This window comes from Pipra filicauda, unplaced genomic scaffold (genome assembly GCF_003945595.2).
Source record: "Pipra filicauda isolate LSUMZ 115617 unplaced genomic scaffold, ASM394559v2 scaffold613_size218469_pilon, whole genome shotgun sequence".
NCBI classification, from domain to species: Eukaryota; Metazoa; Chordata; class Aves; order Passeriformes; family Pipridae; genus Pipra; species Pipra filicauda.
In genome coordinates, this window is record NW_024104769.1 from 165,463 (window position 1) to 179,051 (window position 13,589).

Here is a 13,589-nt window from a genome sequence, read left to right on the forward strand (position 1 = left end):
CCCTGGGCTCTGAGGGGACAGCATCACCCTGTCAGATGGGATTTGGGCTCTCTCACTTCCTAGTCCTTTCCCAAAAGCAGGATCTGAGCATCAGTGTCCATCTCAGTACCCATCTCAGCTTGGACATGCTGCAAATCCCAGTGAGAAAACACGATTTGGGGAACCCCACTGCACCCCATGGGATGCTCAGGACAAAGAACAGCCCAGCATCCCAAGGGCAAAGCATCCCTACCCCCCAAACACCTCTGGGGCAGCCCACCCCCTCCCCTCAGCCCCTCCACCCAAATCAACGAGAGCGACAAGTCTTTTTATAGATATATTTTTTTTTTTAGCAAATGTTTATTTATATCAAAATACAAAACATTTCTGAAGCAGGGTAATGTTACATGAGGAGCAAGTTAATCGATTCCAAAACCCATCATTCTCCTACAGCATGGCTAGTTGTACGTAACATTGCAACACTGCCAGAATTTCTTATAGTGGGTACATTAAAATAATAATAAAAAAACCAAAACCAACCCAAAAAGTCAATCTATGAACATGCAATGTTACCGGCGATAAATTAAGTACTCAGCAGGCCTTAAAATCCCAACAGGCAGAGACCGAGGGACCAGCTACTCCCAGTAAGGCAGGGCTTCAAACTCTCATTTCTTCCAATTTTTTGTTGGCTTATTTAGCATTTACTCGTCAACTGACAACAGTCCAAGAGCCAAAAGGACCCAACTTTCTTGGCAGAGTGGGATTATTGCTTAGAGCTATCAAAGCAGCCCCAGCTCCCAGCCGGCCCCAGGGGAAGGGCAGGGAGAGGGCTCGCAGGGCAAGAGCCAGGGGTCTGCCTTGGCTAAGCACTGCGGAGGTCGGGCTGATCTGGAAGATGTAAAATCCCCCCGGATGAGGGGGCTCAGTGGGTCGTTATCCCCTTGGAGACCAGCTCGGGAATGCCGGGAGGAGCGGGCAGCGCTCCCGGCGAGGTCTCGGTTCCCTGCCCAGGGCAGGATAGCACCCAGTCGGAAGGAGAGTTTGGGGTGAGGGACCCCCCACTCCGTGCCCCTCATCGCACACCTGGGGAGCGATGCTGAAATTTGGCTTTCCCTCCCCGTGGCCCGGAGCAGCTCCGGGCCGTTCCCGGGGATGCCGATGCCGAGCACGCGGCCACCGGTCCCTCCTGCTGGCATTTACTGGCCCTGGAGAAGGCCCAGAGCAACAATACAGGTACAGAGAGATTATATAGAGCGCGGAATAAGTTTCATATAAGGCTTTGGTACAGCACCATCATGTCAGATTTATTTGTAAATCGTTTACAGAAAAAAAAAAAGCTTACTGAAAAAATAGTGTTTTGTTTCTCTTATTTTTTTTTTATAATTTTTTTATTATTATTATTATTATTTTCTTCTGAGGAACATACCTGAAAGTTCAAAAATTAACCCTCTAGTTGCCGTCTGGGCTCCCATCAAACGCTAGTTTTGCTGTGTGCAGTTCCAAAACGAAGTGACTCGATCCCAAATCCCACTCAGGTGTGACACAGCCCACCCCATCTCACAGCAGTCACTAAGAAATCAACACCACAGAGATTCGGCAGCTGATCGCTACTCACTGTTTAGTAAAAATTAAAAAAGGATTTAAAAAAAAAAAAAAAAAAACAAACAAACCAAAAACCTTAACAAAAATTAAAAAAGAAACTCAGAAAAAAAAAAAATCAAGTCACGACAACGAACGTTATGGAACCAGCGGTACTAAAGTTTCTTTTATTGTTATTGTTATTAAAAAAAGTCAGTTCCACTGGTTACCATTGAAACAGCACCAAAGAGCACCCTAACGTGTGTTATACATTGTAATACTCGACATTCAAGAGATGGAAACGAGGTTGGATGGTCTAGTCTTTATATCCAGAGGCAAGAAATTCTTCTTAAAAAGAGGAAAAAGTTGTCCCACGCAACCAGACCCCTGTTGGGTCCGGAAGAAAATCCTGCCTTAGGGGAAAACACTATGGAGTTAGGAGGGAATTAAATCAAGAGCTACCTGTGGAGGTCTATGAGGGTTCAGAGAGTCTACAAAACCTATTAAAAGGGGATTAAAAAGTCTGGGCTCCCCCGGAGAGCCAGGGATGCTCCCAAGGGAGAGCTGGAGATGCTCCCGGAGGGATTTGGGGATGCCCCCTGGGTGATCCAGGGATGCTCCCCCAGGAGCTGGCAAGGAGGTGTGACCTCCAAATGCCCAAAGGATGGCTCGGGAACCTTACGGCAGTGTAGGCATTTCCAGGAGGATTTCTACAGGGCTTTCCCACATGGGAATGCCAAGGGACTGGAGCCTGCACAGCCGTACGGAAGGTCCTGCACCCCCTGGATCCTCAGGAGCATCCCCTGCCTGCTCTCTGCCAGCCCCGCAGAGGGGAAAAAAGGGAAGTTTGGCCTTAAAGTGCATCTGGGAGGGCAGGGAGCGTGTGCCGGCATCTCCCACCGAGCCAAAACCTCCCCGAGCGGAGACGGGCGCTTCCCAGCGCTCCCGCCGGCCGAGCGGGAAGAGCCTGGGAGGGGGCGGGAAGCGAACACCCCCCCCGGGAAAAGCGAGCTCCTGCCAGATGCGCGCGGCTGCGGCGGATGGAGGCAGCGGGGATGCGGGAACAACCAAACCAAACCAAACCAAACCGCGGGAAGCAGGACGATGCTGTGGGCGCGGCCGAGAGGGAGGGAGGGGCGGAGCAGCTCTTGATGTGTCTGTTTGGCATCCAGAGGGTTAACGCTACTGTGGAAAGTGTGCTTTGTAAACATTTATATCTTTCCTTTTTTTTCCTGTTTTTTTTCTGTAAGTGATTCCAGGGGAGATGGGGAAAGGAGAAAGCTGCCCGCCCCCCCCTGCCCACCCCCGGCAATACCCCAAAGCCCCACCGGGGGGAGGGTGGGGGGGAAGTGCAGCCCCCCCAGCCCGGACACCGACCGGTGAGAAATCTCATCCCTTCTCTTTCTCCTTACACCCTTTTTTTTTTTTTTTTTTAAACATATAAAATACTCACTTATGTATTTACCGCTAATAAATGCAAGTTAGTCCCACCAAACATGCTTTGCTTCGATATCAAGAATTGGTGCTGAACAAATCTTGGCTTGATATTAGAAACATCCCCCCCCAACCCTCCCCAACCCGACGAAGAAGACAGAAATATGGAAAATACAGGTGACACCTACGGAGGACACGGTGCCGCTGTGAGGGGCCAGCTCCCGGGATTACATTCGTGCCTCAGCCTGGCAGGACATGGCATGACCACGGTGAGGGACCTCCGCCTGGCTCTGGAGGGGTGGAAGCACTCGGGATCTGTGCAACCATCCCCTTGGGGACATCTGAGCCCAAAAAACAGCATCTGCATCCTCCCAGAGCCAAGGATTGTGGGACACAGCCCGAGGGGTAACCACTGCCCAAAGCCAATCCCCAAATCCTGCCCCAGCGAAGGCAGAGGGGGTGGTTTGCTGCTCCCTGGCATTGCTCAGTCCCAAAACTGGCTCCTCATCCCCCCCCTGCCACCCACGGGCACACAGGGAAGGGGGTCCGGCGGGTCCTTGCAGGAAAAGCCCCAAGTATCCCCAGCACATTCCTCATCACTGGGACAGGGAGAGCCTCATATCCCACCCATCCGGGCAGGGAGAGCCCCCATCCCACCCCAGTGCATACCAGCAGCCTCCCCAGCACCAGCAAACCCCGATGGCCAGAGTTCCTCTGTTTGGTGGAGAGGTATTGACGTGCCTACAGAGAAGGTTCCCTGCTCCCGCCACGTGTGGGGACCCACTGTGGCCACCTGGGTGGCTCTGAGGGGCTCCACAAACCACAGGAGGGTTTCAGGAACCCTCAGGATTTATGAGGGCGGCGAGGCCGGGCGGCCAACAGCGCCCAGCGAGGCAGTGGTGTGGGGACCCCATCCCACAGCGCGTCCCCCATCCTGTGCCACCCCCCAGGTCGCAGCCGGCCTCGTCCTTCCCGCTGCGAGCAGCGCCCTGGGAGCTGAAATTTGTCTTTTTTCTCTGGAAAGAAAAGCCCTGGGTGGAAACACCACCCCCTCGCCGTGGCCCTGGGCGAGCTGGCAGCAGGCCCAGGCTTCCCCATCCCGGGACTTTTTCCCTTTTCAGTATTTTTCCCTATTGAAACAGCAACGTGACAGCAAACAGCGGCGATGCCGGGACGGCAGCCGGAGCCGGCGGATCCCCCGGAGCCCCACGAGCCCCCCAGCCTCGCCCAGCCCTCCTCTCCCTCGCCACCGTATTGCTCAAACAGCACTAGGCATGGATACAAAAATAAAACAGCTATGTGACTTAGATATATATAATTTTTATATATATATATATATTTGTATATATATTTTTGTCTATTTATAGGTGGATGGAGAAGCAGAGAAGCTGAAGCGCAATATAATGTAAAAATACTCGCTCTGCTCCCGCTGTTGAGACTCTCCCCCCCACCTCTGACAGCCTCTCTCATGCTGCACAGAAGTTTCTGACACCTATTACTAAGGAATTATTTTAAATATTTGTTCTCCCCCCCCTTCTAAAATAGAAAGTAAATATATATTTGTTTAATTTTATATACAATGCGGTTTCGATACACCAATATCGTTTCTTTAGATAGAGATACTGGGGCTCATTTCTCAAGGTTGGTTTTTTTTTAAATTTTATTTTAATATAAGTGCTGGGGGGGGGAATGGGGGGGATATTAGAGGAGCTTTCAGTCCTGGGAAGATGGGCACCCCCTTATGCAGCCCTCTTGGTCCCCTGCAACCTCAGGAGGACAAGAATAAAAGTCCCCCTGGGAGAGAAAGTGTCATTTTGATGGTAAAGCCAAAATCTGGGCAAATTCTCCTCCCTGGGGGATGCCAGTTTCCCACCCCACTGCAACCAGTATAAAAATCCTTAGCTACCACTACAGTACATGCTTTCTGCACCTGAACCCCCCAAGCCTGGACCAGCCTGTCTGCCCCCCCTTTCTCTTGCCCACCCCCTCCCCAGGTACGGTCCTTCCTCCATCCATGCACGTATCAAAAGTCAGCCAGAGCCCTGGGATTGGGGATGTCCTGAGGTCACCCAGCATGGCCAGGAAGATGCCTATGCCACACAATGATGGGGAACACACAGCTCAGGCAGCACAAACCTGCCAGGTCAAAACCACACAAAAGGGGAAAATGGGGAAACACGGCACTGGGCAGCTCCCCCTTCATCCCAGTCACCAGGGGAGGGGAACAGGCTCCCATCTCCAGCCCGTTCCCAGCACCAGCATCCAGTCCTTTCCACATCAGGATGTACCAACTGATGGGAATTAAGTGCAATATTGAGTTTCTTCTTTAGCTGGCACCAGCATTGCCAAATCTGGATGCTGCTTCCCAACCCTCAGTTCCTGGATCGTGCATTCCCTGACAGATCTCCAGCAGGAACAAGTGTGCTTCCCACCTCTCCTCCCCAGCAAACACAGGCAGAGGGGAGTCAAGACACACAGAAACAGGAAAAAAAAAACCAAAACCACAAAATTAAGCTGAAGGGGGGAAATGGGAGTAAACATCCTGTTTCCTTTAGGGGTTACACTGTGCCCAGACAGCACAGGGATGGGCTCCTGGAGCGTGGTGGGAATACAGCCTGAATTTGGCTGCCCCCGAACCCAGTACTGGCTCTGGCATCACTGGTGACCAAATCCCCTCTCTGCCTCAGATCCTCAAAGTCCTGCTAATGAGGTTTAAAATAAAGACGCTGTGAAGAACATCTTGTCCCTCCAAGGAGTCACTGCTGGGGCCGGCTGGCACAGCCGGCGCCGCGTTCCTCAGCTCAAGGGACAAATTTAGCTGTACCCCTGCCTCATCCCTTCTGACTCACGCTTTTCTGGGAAGAACAGATGCAAAGCAAAATGCTTTCACATGAGTAACCGGAGAGCAGCATCTAGAGGGACTTGAGGGAAAGGTTTCTGCGTGGTGCAGCTTTTTCTTTAAACGATGGCACCAGAGATGAGGCAACATTACGTCCCCCTCCCATGTCACGTCCCGAGTCACGCCCCACGCGCGTCGGACACGCAGAGGAGAGGACCTGTCCCTCCTGCTTCTCAATGTCACGGCCCCCGGGTGAGTCACAGACAATGAACAAAGCAAAAATAAAAAATGGGGGGGGGAGATAATGAGGGGAAAAAAGCAATTTGTTGTGTGCAGCAGGTCACGCCTGCAGCAGGTCATGCCTGCAGTGTGCGTCTCCATTCCCAAATTCCCTTCGGGCTCCAGCTGCTCCCAGCCCCTTCCCTGCTTTGCCCATCCCAATAATCCCCCTTTCAGCACAGCTCTTAACTCTCCCCTAGAGACACACATACCCCTGACATGCAAATCTACTGAATTCTGCAAACCTATCTACCTTTGTCCTACGCTTCTCTATCTATTTATATCTCATATATACAGTGCATTTTACTCCACTTCCTTGAAAAGATTTCCTTCCACAAAAAAGCATTGACTCCGCCAGCCCGGGGCTGCAGTGAGCCCATGTGGGACATGTGGAAATCCCTGAAGGTCCAGCCTCATGGAAAAATACCCCCAGACAAGAGCTACAGCTGAAACCAACCCGAAACTCTGAGAACTCCCAAATCTATGTCACTGCCTGAAGCAGGAGGAGAAACCAAAATGCCAGGAGGGTTTTGTCCTGACACAGGCTGCAAGGTGTGAGCAGCAGTAAGTCACGAACACGTGTCGTGCCCGGATGCCATGAGACATGACTAAGCCCTGCCTGGGCTGCTGAGCCCAAACCCAGAGCCCTCAACACCCCCAGAGGTGGGTACAGAAAATTATTATTCCTTTTATATTCCCTTTACCAAACACTGTCACCTCCAGACTTCCTCCAAAGCAGGTGGCACCGAGCCAGCTGACAAGGTGAAAAACACCAGATCAACAGCCTGGAGCCCAGCAGTGCCCCAAATCAGCCTCCAAGTCACAGGTGACCTGCACAGGGCAGCAGGAATGAGCATCCCCCTGGGAAAAGCATCACCTGCTCACAGAGACACCCCTCGCCACCCTGGGGGGAGCGTGGAGACCCCCCTGCTCAGGGGGACAGACCACAAACCATGCTGAGGTTCACACTGGGAAGAGACCTCGGGACCCTCCAGCTCCCCCCATCCTACAAACCCACTGCTCCAAGTTCCTCTGGATGCAGCAAGTGGCAGGCACAGAAATGGGGCCCCACAAACGAGCCCTAAATGCTCCCCTTCCCCCCCACTTACAGTAACTTGCATTTTCCTTCATGTCAACACTGAGAAACCAAAACACTGCTGGGTTTGCACAGCAAAGTCACCTCAAAAACACGTGGGTGAAAGCTCAGCAAGTCCTGCTGGAAAAGCAGGCAAAGCGCTTTCCCTGCCCTTTTTCCCTGACTGCACAGGGACACACAGGTTTTATTGGAGAGGCTGCGAGGGATGGCACCCCACGACCACCCCCTCTTTCCAAGGGATCTCAGCAACACCCTATACCTACCTCTCCATGTCATCTCCCCCAGCTTGGGGTGCCCAAATCCTGCAGCCCCCACAGTGGCATGAAAACAGCACTGGAGCATCCCCACGGTGGCCACCTTGCAGGCAGAGGCACCAGCAAGGACCCCCCAAAACTGGGTTAGCACCCCTGCACTGACGCCTCAGAGGAGCCCAGGGACAAGTCTCCTTGTGATTCAGAGGCATTTTTTCACCGTGGTCCAGGATTTGCCAAGGGACCTAATGAAACATCGCATTCACAATGTGCAAGGAGGAATCGTACAGTTACTGATAAAGAAAGAGCCGTCTACCTCAGACCAGCTTATAAAATAAGAGAGTTTGGCCCAGGAAGATAAAAATCAAGATATATTTTGCAGCATGAAAGAAAAAAAAAAAATAAAAAAAAAAATGAAGCAGCAGCAGCAGCAGCTGTGTTTGCAAACCACCAAAGCGGCACGGAGTTCAAACGGGGATGAAATGGGGGAAGCGTTTGGCATCGTCTGACACGGCTTCGATGTCCCAGGTCCACGGGAGGAGAGAGGAGCGACCCCCTGGAGGGCATGGAAACCAGAGGGCTGGGAGAAGCGAGGAGGTTGCCAAAGCAAGAGGTGAGCCAGTCAGCCAAAGCACGGCCCGAGTCTATCGGAAGGTAACTCGGTCTAGCAGGGAAAGGAGTTAAGGATGGTTTTAGGGAGGAGCTGCTTCCATGAGGCGCCCGGGCGGGATTTCCCACTCCAGCAGCGTGGCAGGTACACGGCTGAAAGAGAGAGGGCTGCAGCTCCAGGCTCTAAAGGTCGAAGACCATGAAAAGCCCAGTGGCTCAAAACACCTGCAAAAGGAAAACAACTCTCAAAAGACTGACGCAGCAAGCCGGCACGCTCCGTCAACCTTCCCTGCACTCCAAGTCCTCTAGAGCTCCTTAAGACAGGATGGGGCACAGTCCCGAGGTAGCAACCTCAAGAGCCTGAAGACAGCGCCTTGCCCATCGGAACGGGCGTCATAAATAGTTTGGAAAGCACTCAAAGGAAAAAGCAACCCTCTGTTGGAGAGGCTGAGGCAACGAGCGCAAAAGGAAGAGCGAGTTGGCCACGGCACGGCCAGCACAAAGCCTCCACACCTCCCCCGGCCCCGATGGTCACCTGTCCGTGGGGAGCAGCCCAGCCCATTGGGAGCAGCCCAGCTGAAGTTACCAGCAAGCTGAAGTGAGCCAGGCAGAGTTTTCCCCGCTGCTGAGCGGGAGAATGGCATTAAATCAATTCAGATCCGAGCGGATTCTAGGGAAAACCCTAAAACCACACTCAAATAAAAGAAATCTGCAGTCATACTGTTAGCAAAGTTGAATTCTCACTCTGAGAGTTGAGGTTCTTACGTCAGGTCACTCGTCACGTCAATAAAAGGCCCTGGTGCAGGCTGGAAAGAGAGGGACATTTCTGCCAGACCCTCCCTCCTTCCCGAGACAAACCTGCTGATGGTTTGAAGACCACCTACACAAAGTTGTTAAAGCTCAGAAATATCTCGTTATTGATTCAGAGGATTCATTGTCCAGTGGTTCAAACCTTACTGAGGGCCTGGAGATTAGAAAAGACGCGGTGCTCTGCTTTTGGTGGTCGAAGGTTCCCGAGCATCCTGCTGGGAGAGGAAGCACAACCTCTGAAATCAGGTGTTTTTTGGCAGAGCAATAGACAGGCTCCGACCTGAGAGCGTGGCGTGGCCGGAGTGCCGGATCACAACCCAGAGCTCACGTCTTTCTCCAAACATCTCAGCCCTTGGAGGTTCAACCAGCAGCAAGAGCAAAAACCAAGGCAAAGCAGAATTAAAGGCGAGATTGCAGAGAATCTCTTGGCAATTCTACCTGGGAATAAACAAAAGTTTCATATGCAAATAGAGAGCCTGGGGCAAAAACATGCCTGCAGGCTCTTCGGTTCTCCTGATGCTTTTTCTACAGCCTGAATCCACTCAAAGCCAGAATATCTACATGAAACACTCGGTGTTTTATTCCCAGGCAGGCTGGAGGGTTTAGCACTTTACCGCAGAGGAAGAACTGTGCAAACCTGGATACAGTGGTTGATTTTACCACTTCAAACTAAAAAAAAACCAAAAAAAACCTCTAAATATTTTAAAGGTAGGGATTGCTTGGTATCAGCACTAAGCATTTATGTAGCACTTGCAGTCTGTAGGCCACCAAGTGCTTGTCCAAAGTGCTCAAATATGACTTATCCCCATTTTACAGATGGGAGAACTGAGGCACAGAGAGGTTAAGTGACTTGCCCAAGGCCACGCAGTCAGAGAGTGGAGGCAGAGCAGGAAAGCGAGCCCGGCTGTTCTCGGAGCGGGTTCCACCTTTCCTGCTAAAAAACAAACCAAAAAAACGGCCTGTGCAATCCAGAAAACCACCAGCCACCAAACCTACCCTAAGTACTTCGAAGAGGAAATACATTCTGGTGAAGAGTTAGAACAGCATTACCGAGGGGAACAGGGGGCAAAGGGAGGGACACAGCCCCGGCGGGTGTCACAGCCGGGCTGGAGCAGGAGAAAGGAAGGGGGGAACCAGCAGGAACGTGTGTTAGGCTGACGCGAAACGCTGGGCTTAGCTTTGCGCGGCCGCTCCGAGGAGCCGTCCGTGTCCATCCGCAGAGCTGGGCACCTCCAGCCGCTCCCGCCCGGGCTCAGCACCTGCCGACGGAGGCTTTTGGGACCAACGCAGCCAAACCCCCTCCGCTCGCACGCCTGCGTCGCCCCGGTTCGCGGTTACGAGTCAAGATTAAGCATCACACACGGTAAGAAATCACATCACTGCACGGCACCGAAGGACATTTGCCTGCGATATACGGAGTGTCGGGAAGAATTAATCGCAACCACCCTCTTCAAAGCTGGCACGCACCGTACCTGGAGGGGGAGACGCCCTCGCGTGAGATCGGCCCCGCGCGCTCGCACGGCGCCCAGAACGCGTCACCGAGGCTCAAAAGTATTTGCACAGACAAAGGGTGATTTCTCACGCCTCAGACTGAGTGGAAGGCTTGGGGGGGTCTTTCTGGCTTTTCCCTTTCAGAGATAGGTAAGGAAAGATGTCACGCGTGGTTTTGCTGTTACCTTCACGTCAAAGGAGGCTGGGAAGGGGGAGGCGGGGAGATTTTCACAATTACAGCTTTCCTGGGATTATTTGGTCATGTTTTTTTATCATAATCAGATTCACAGGATTACCAGTTCCCGTCTGGGTTGTTAGGTTCTTGTCAATTAATTACACCCTGTGTCATTTAATTTCTTCCGGTGATTGAGGGCCAGCTGCTCAATCCCACACTTTCTCCCTAAAGGCGCGCCGCGGACACAGATGTCAAAAGCTCCGTCTGTGCCTTTGAAGCCTAGAGATCTTTCCCAAAACCGAGGTGCAACACCCCCCACCCTTCCCACCCCACCACCGAAGCCGTTTGGGGTGGGGGGAGAAGCAGATCTGAGGAGCACCCAGCCCAAAGCATCCTCCCCGTCTGCCCCAGGGTCCCCCCCCAGCTCGTCCCCGCTGCGAGCTGCCGAACCCCCCGGCAGAGGCAGCAGCATCGGGGTGTCCCCCCTCTCTCCCATCACCTCCATCCCCATCAGCTCCCTCCACCGCTCCTGTTCAACCTCCTGGGGCCGGCGCAGGCTAAAGCAGGGTGGCGTGCCCGCTGGTGTCATCGTGGTCCACGCTGTTGAGAATGGCTGTCTGGTCTTCGGGGAGCTGCCGGTGGCAGAGGTCGTCCTTCAGCGCCGAGAGCCGGGCGAAGGGGTCCTGACGAGGGTGTCTCTTCTTCTTGCGGAGGCAGACAGCTTCGTCAGGCGACAGTACCTGAGAGCTGGGAGGGTGCTGAACCTGGGAGGCAGAGCCGTCTGGGAAGGGGGGAGAGAAGGCAGATGGGACCGGAGCCAGCAGCAGGGCAGAGCACTCTGCTTGCTGTAAAAGGGAGGTTACAGCAAGCCTGGCCCTGAACCCGCCGCTTGGCAAGAAGGGAGCACGTTTTGGGCATCAGGGAAAATGAAATGAACACTCCAAATCCAAAATAAATAGAGAAGGGAGATGCAGGGAACAGGAACTCGGTTTGGAGGAGCAAGGGAGGGACAACCCACAGGCAAGGAGCCATCCCTTTGGGAGGCAGGGAACAAGGGCAGCATCCAGGAATGGGCTCGGGGACCCCCAGCATTGGAGCCGGCAGGGACCTGCCCGAGCTCTGCCCACAGAGGGACAGAAGGGATGCTGTTGGGGACCGCGGGGTCCTCACACTCACTGGGTTGTTTTCTGGATTTCGAGGAGCCCTTGGATGACTTTTTGGGCTTCTTTATCCGCTGGTATTTCAGAGCTTCGAGCCTCTCAGGTGCAGCAGCGTCCCCGGGCGGAGATGGACGTTTTCTAGGAAGGAAAAGCAGACAGGCGCCGTCAGCAGCTCTTGGCCACACTCGGGCCTCTGGACGTCCCCGGTGGGGGATCGGTCAACCCCAGCCAGCTCTGCCGTGGAAAAGGAAGAAGTGAGAGACTCAGGGCTGAGGGAGCAGGGCCAGCCAGGTGTGCCGGAGCGCGGGATGAAAGGAGCGAGGCGTCCCCGCTGCCCCTACGTCTCCCCTCCACGTTTCCGAGCAGCGCCGTGACCCGGCCGGTCCCACCGGCCACGTCCAACACGGGCACCCCAGCTCACCTGCCACCTGCCTGCCATGCCAACACTGCTAAACAAAAAAGGACGGGGCAGATCCTATGTCCGATAAGGTATTTCTGGGAAGTGGTTGGAAACCCCTTGGGATGGAGAAAGAGAGAAAGAGACAGGCAGAAGCGGCACGGCAGCATCGAGACGGGCACCACGAGCCATCCGTGGCGGACAACACCGGCGCCACAAACAGCGGGGAGGCAGGATCCTGCTGGCCCTGCTCCCACAGCCAAAAAAAACCAGGGGCCACACGACAGACAGGGACACGAAGGGCACACACCGACAGAGCCGGGAGAGGTACCTCGTTCCCAGGTCCCTGTGAGAGGCGACAACAGAAACGCAACAGCACGGGAGCATCTGCTCCTGGAACACCAAGAGGCTGGGAGCTGGAGATGGAAACACTGACAAGGTTTTATTGCAAGGACAAGGAGGGGATTTGCAAAGGGGTGCTTCCTGCAGGAGAGCCAGCAGTTGCAAGGGATAGCTTTCCAGCTCTAGCCCCTGAGGAACTCTTCTACAGGAACCAGCTCAAGGTGAAACAGTCTCCCCTTTGCAAAGGGATTTTTTACTTTATTTCCTTCACTGTACCTGTTTTTCCCATCCAAGGCCTGGAAAGCATGACTGCTGTAGAGAGCAGAGCATTAGAGGAAAACCTTTTCCTTAGGAGAGCGGGCAGTCTAGCTCTTATCTGTAACACATCACAGCATCCCCCCTCTTGCTGCTTTCCCATCTCCTTCCTCTGCTTCATTTTACTTCCATGACCCTCCAAGTTGCACCAACTTCTAATGGCACAGAGGGACAAGTCTGAGGCCACAGGTCAACCTGAGTCATCACCGAGCAACCTGTAGACAAGGTGTCCAGAGACAACAGGGGAGGCATCCACAAAGCACCTTTTATCGCAGTAAAGCCAATGCTTGAAGCCAGGATCCAGCGAGGAAAGGAAAACTTAAACCAGTGTGCCTTCGTCTTCAAAGGAGATGACTCTCTTCTGCTCTCACAGCTCGGTCACCAGAGGTCAGTGACCAAACCTTCTCACAACAACCACGCAGAGGACAGTGCTGATGGCAGCTCCTGCATCTTCAGATGTCCGTGACTGGGGTAGGGATCAGCAAACCCTGCAAGTCACAGGCAGAAGGATGGGCAGGCAGAGGAGCTGCCTCAGGTGGCTGCAAGGAGGCAACATCAGCATGTCCAGACTCCTGCTTTGGCACCAAAATGTTGTGGATGACGTCCTCCCAGTCTGTCAGCAAGGTGAGACCCACCCAGCATTGCAAGAACACTGTGGATGCCGGTGGGAGCAGCAGGAAAGGGACAAACACACGGACTGGAGCACAGACCCTGCACTCCTGGGCTGTGGGACAAGAGTACACCCACCCACAGAGAGTTTGGAGCTCCTCATCTCCCCCGGGTTCCAGGTAGAGGCTGTGCACCACCACGGAGCTGTGCATCTCCATGCACAGA

General features: G+C 53.6%; 1 protein-coding gene across 8 annotated transcripts in view; it reads right to left on the reverse strand.

The window, feature by feature from the left end:
- Nucleotides 1–305: 305 nt before the first annotated feature.
- IGSF9B (immunoglobulin superfamily member 9B) overlaps nt 306–13,589 on the reverse strand; it is a 49,892-nt gene continuing 36,608 nt past the window's right edge. For 6 of the 8 annotated variants that reach the window (XM_027713648.2, XM_027713647.2, XM_027713645.2 and 3 more), the window contains 2 exons: nt 11,718–11,839; nt 306–11,322 (listed from right to left, as the gene is read on the reverse strand). In XM_027713648.2, coding sequence (XP_027569449.1) covers nt 11,099–11,322; nt 11,718–11,839 — 346 coding nt within the window. In that variant the 3' untranslated portion in view covers nt 306–11,098. Of the gene's footprint in view, nt 11,323–11,717; nt 11,840–13,589 lie in introns of those variants that run through there. The other 2 variants (XR_005566083.1, XM_039388140.1) reach the window with 2 other exon arrangements.